Genomic DNA, 4,359 nt, shown 5'->3' with positions numbered 1-4,359 from the left:
TCTAATTTGCTTCCTTTTCTATAATTTGTGTTAATATTTAATTGTTTTGTATAAATTTTAAGTTGTATTATTATGTTTTATTGCACTTTGTTATCTACTTCATCTTGATAATGGCTAATGAAATGTGATTTAAAACGTTGACTTTATAAAACTTCTACATAATTTAATTAAAAAAACTCTTTTAAACTTTTTTATCTAATAATTTAATAAATAAAATTTTACACTTCAGTATGAATTGACTTTGAGCTATGAGTTCAAAGAGAGTTGCAAGTTACGCGATATTGCCGTTGTGAAATTATCGTTGGACAGGTAAGCATGGCGGTCAAATTCAAGGCACGTACGACGACTCAGTTTATTGCAAGATTCGCTTACGCTTTGTATGGATAAGAAATTGTAGAAATTTGACATTCGCTTCATGACAGGATGATGGACAATCCTTTTAAGTAGCTGAGAAGAGAATCGATTATTCGACAGAGCTTTCCTCCAAACAAGATTCATGGAGGGTAAAAGAGGTCAATCAGGACGTTTGAGCACATGCAAGTCCTCTCACGTAATATCGAAATCCAACTCTTCTGTACAGAAGATCACTCCAGTTATACGAATTGTGCATATTTGTCCACCAACGATGGTGAATACTGATCCAGCTAACTTCCGCGCCATTGTCCAAGAGCTTACTGGAAAGCATTCTTCTTGCTCATCCAAAAAGTTTACACAAAAGAAGCTCAACCGTACGCTTAGCCCTCAGATCCCTGATTTGTCGAAGAAAATGCTGAGAGTTGATCATTCTGATCATGAGGCACTGACTGATGACGAGGAGGAGAATTTGTTGTCAATGGGATTATTTTGCACCGAAGAGCAACCAAACTCTCCTCTACCACAAATCAAGATGGAGAATGACCGAACGAATTTTTGTGGGGGCTTCGGTGGGTTTGGAGAGATAGATGTATTCACTGCTCTTCTGGGTTCCATTGCAATGTTACCTGAGTTCCCTACAATTACTCCTCCTGCAATCGATCAGATTGATCTCTTCAGGGGAATTTTTATGACTTCTTAGGGGGCTTCGCGATCCGCCTATATTTTGAAGAATTATACTTATCCACTCTTATTTCAATACTTTTCTTTATCAGGAAGATAGCGCAAATCGCAATTTGCTTTCTGGGTATCTTCTGGCAAGATATTTTGTTAGTCTATATTTCACATTTCAAAATGAATTTTATTTGTATAAGAAAGTCAGTGCTCTCTCAGTCAGCGATTGACCCGTATTTTTTCTAACATATTTGTGTAATAATAGCATCTTTTGTGATCATGCTTCCAAAAGCAATTTCATTGACTGGTTTTGCTGAAGAAGCTTTAATGGAGATTTTGTAATTCCTGTGTAAATGTGTGAAAAACCAGCATGGAATCCACAAATCCCAGTTAGAGCTCCGAAAGAGTAGATTGTGTCATCCACTGTTGGTATGCACTAATTTTTTGTCAACGCCGCTTAAAGTATTTATATTGACATCCCAATCCCAACCCATTATAGATTAGAAGCCTTTATTGGGCTAATCTAGCAATGTTTGGTTATGCCAAATGCAATGCAGAGACGCTTGACATGGAATGACTTAAATGGTGGTAGTTGTGATGGTGAGCCGGTCAAATCAATAGGCCAACAACTTATCTTCGGGGCCTTGCATTCTGCGAATCCAGTAGCAATCCAAAATATTTAAATATGTGGTAACTAATTGTCAACTGCAACCACAGAGCTCCAGTTTACAAAAATTCATAACTTATGAGATTGTTACTAAGATAATTTATCAAAGGCTATCAATTACACAAGACTCTGATTTTGTGAAACTTTTAAGCAAGGAAAAATGTGGTTAGCTGTTGACATAGCCGTGCCCTGTCTTCCTCTAATTTCTGGTGATTTCAGAGATCTGATTGGAACTCTTTGATGTAGCACATTAAATTTAATATTCATTGTTAATATGTTTTTTAAGAAAAAGATCTCATTTAAAATGCACAATTTTGCAAATTGTAATACTGATCATTGAATAGAAAAGTAGACGTCAGCAGGTCTACGCAACAGATTGAAAATAACCATGTCTGATTTGTAAAACGCGTTTTTGCAATTTGCAATAATCTTCTGCAAGTTGGTACGATTGGAGCTGTACTTAGCTGGAATTGTACCGTTTTTTGGTTTGTTTTTCTTCAAATGCTAATGTTTTCATCTCAACAAAGAAGCATTAATTTTATTTCGGTAACCGTGTATGACAGGAGAAAAATAGACGGCCGCGGTTAAGTATATATCAGTTTTTGTATTATTGATTTTTGCAAAAATTACATATCGTTGATCATGATCATGATCGGTTAATCGTTGATCATGATCAGTTAATTTTAGTTGTGACAAAAATCAATACCACAAGTTTGAACATACGGTTTTGGAGCCAATTTAGCTGCTATGTCACGGTTCGATTTTTCTTATTTTATCATTCTTTAAAAAATATGGCTTATTTGACTCGTCATTTAGACACTGCATATTTTTCTGGGGCTTCATTTTCTCAAAAAAAAATCTTAAAAATAATTATTCCATATGAAAGAGGGTAAAGAAAATGTTAGCAGATTTTACAAAGTCTTCATTATTGATTGCTTGCAGGCACATAGTTTGCATCATGAAAGACATGGAGAATTTTCGTTTAAACAGATATGGGCATCCATCAGCCATAAAAATTGTGTATCACCAGTCCACAGTAAAACTTGGAAATGGAGTGGGGCTATTTCTGTCTCAGGGTGTACTTTCTGATTATGCAAGCATCAAATGAATGTATTCTCCTGATTAACTGAGTTACAGATCTGCTTTAGTATAAACATCATTTTGCAATTTGCATTCATACATACCAGTGCAGTTGTATTCCATGTTTCCCCATGAAAGAATACGCATAAAGCCTCAGGAGCTGATCGCATTCCAGTTTTTCCCTGGAAATTTAAAGTCTCAGAAGTATTCGGTGAGCATGCAGTTGGAGAAGACATTCAAGAGGGTAAGTATGCCTTTGACAGCCTCAGTTTCTTTTTGTCATTGCCAGTACTCCACCTAGCCTCCTCTCTGGGTTGCACTTGGCTCTAGCAATATGCAAGCTTTTTAATTGGCAGATAGGTTTTCTTTATTTAGATAGCATCTCTTTGTTTGGTGTTCTCTTTTGTTTATTCTTTGATGAGAATGCAGAGGAGAAATAAACTATCAAGCATGATTAGTAGAAATTGAAAATGCATTATTTACGCACTGTGGATTGCTTCCATTGAGTAGACTGTACAGCCTTTGACAACATCCACAACACTTTCGCCAATATCTGAACTCTAGAATCAAAATGACAGGCATCTTCTTTGTCTATAAAGTGTAACAATCAACTATGCAAACTAGAATAGAACGTAATCATCCTATTATAAGAGCTTAATTTTTGTGGGCTGAGGTATCCTTGAAAGTTTCTAATCACCGCTTAAGGAGAAAGATGTTCAAAGTTACTGCTTCAATAGATAAATCCTAATATATGTCTAAGACATTCCGTACTATTGGTTCCTTGTTTCTTTGTGAATTAGCTCACTACCAATCCCAAATAATCACAATTTTCCTATGACCTTTCAGCATACTCTGACACGAGTATGATTAAAAAATTGGCTCACTACCAATCCCAAATAATCACAATTTTTCTCTGACCTTTCAGCATACTCTGACACGAGTATGATTAAAAAAAAATATATAGAAGAAGTAACTTTCCTCTTTGAGAAGATGTTAGCTTGTCTTGGCTGTCAAATTAAAATTCCATAGTTTGCAGTATTCGGATGATTATTTCTTAACTTAGTTAAATTTTAAAATCTATGTTTCATCTACTTTTACTGGTATCTTATCGTAATCCCATTGTGAGTTAATAATCAATTTTTATCTTATTCTTGGTGTTTGGTCTGAAATTTGGTTTTTACACTTCGGTACTTTGTTTTTTGCGAAAAAATTTATTTTAAAATGCACGGAAGTAAGTCCTTTGCCTCTAGCTCTTGTGCTATAGTACTTGTAGCCTTTTCTAAATTTTCAATTTTCAATTTTATGCCATCTTGTAGCCTTTTCTAAATTTTCAATTTTTAATTTTATGTTTTTCAATGTACTTGTGTTTTATGATGTGATATAATGATTATACATCTGTTTTGTAGCTATGAAATTGTTTATAGCTTTGAGTTCAAATAATTTTGGATGAAAAAAATATTTCATAAACATCAATGATCATAATTTTATCTTGTGTTTTATGATGTGATATAATGATTATACATCTGTTTTGTAGCTATGAAATTGTTTATAGCTTTGAGTTCAAATAATTTTGGATGAAAAAAATA

The 4,359-nt window shown here is 34.3% G+C and overlaps 1 protein-coding gene across 1 annotated transcript; it reads left to right on the top strand.

Moving 5' to 3' along the window:
* Positions 1 to 496: 496 nt before the first annotated feature.
* Positions 497 to 1,054, top strand: LOC131078667 (VQ motif-containing protein 25-like). The gene has a single exon (XM_058016421.1). The coding sequence runs from the start codon at positions 497 to 499 to the stop codon at positions 1,052 to 1,054; it is 558 nt and encodes a 185-aa protein (XP_057872404.1).
* Positions 1,055 to 4,359: the final 3,305 nt, after the last annotated feature.

The sequence above is a fragment of the Cryptomeria japonica genome, chromosome 4, assembly GCF_030272615.1.
Source record: "Cryptomeria japonica chromosome 4, Sugi_1.0, whole genome shotgun sequence".
Taxonomy (NCBI): Eukaryota; Viridiplantae; Streptophyta; class Pinopsida; order Cupressales; family Cupressaceae; genus Cryptomeria; species Cryptomeria japonica.
The sequence above is the reverse complement of the archived record's forward strand: the minus strand, read 5'-3'. Positions and strand labels throughout refer to the sequence as shown.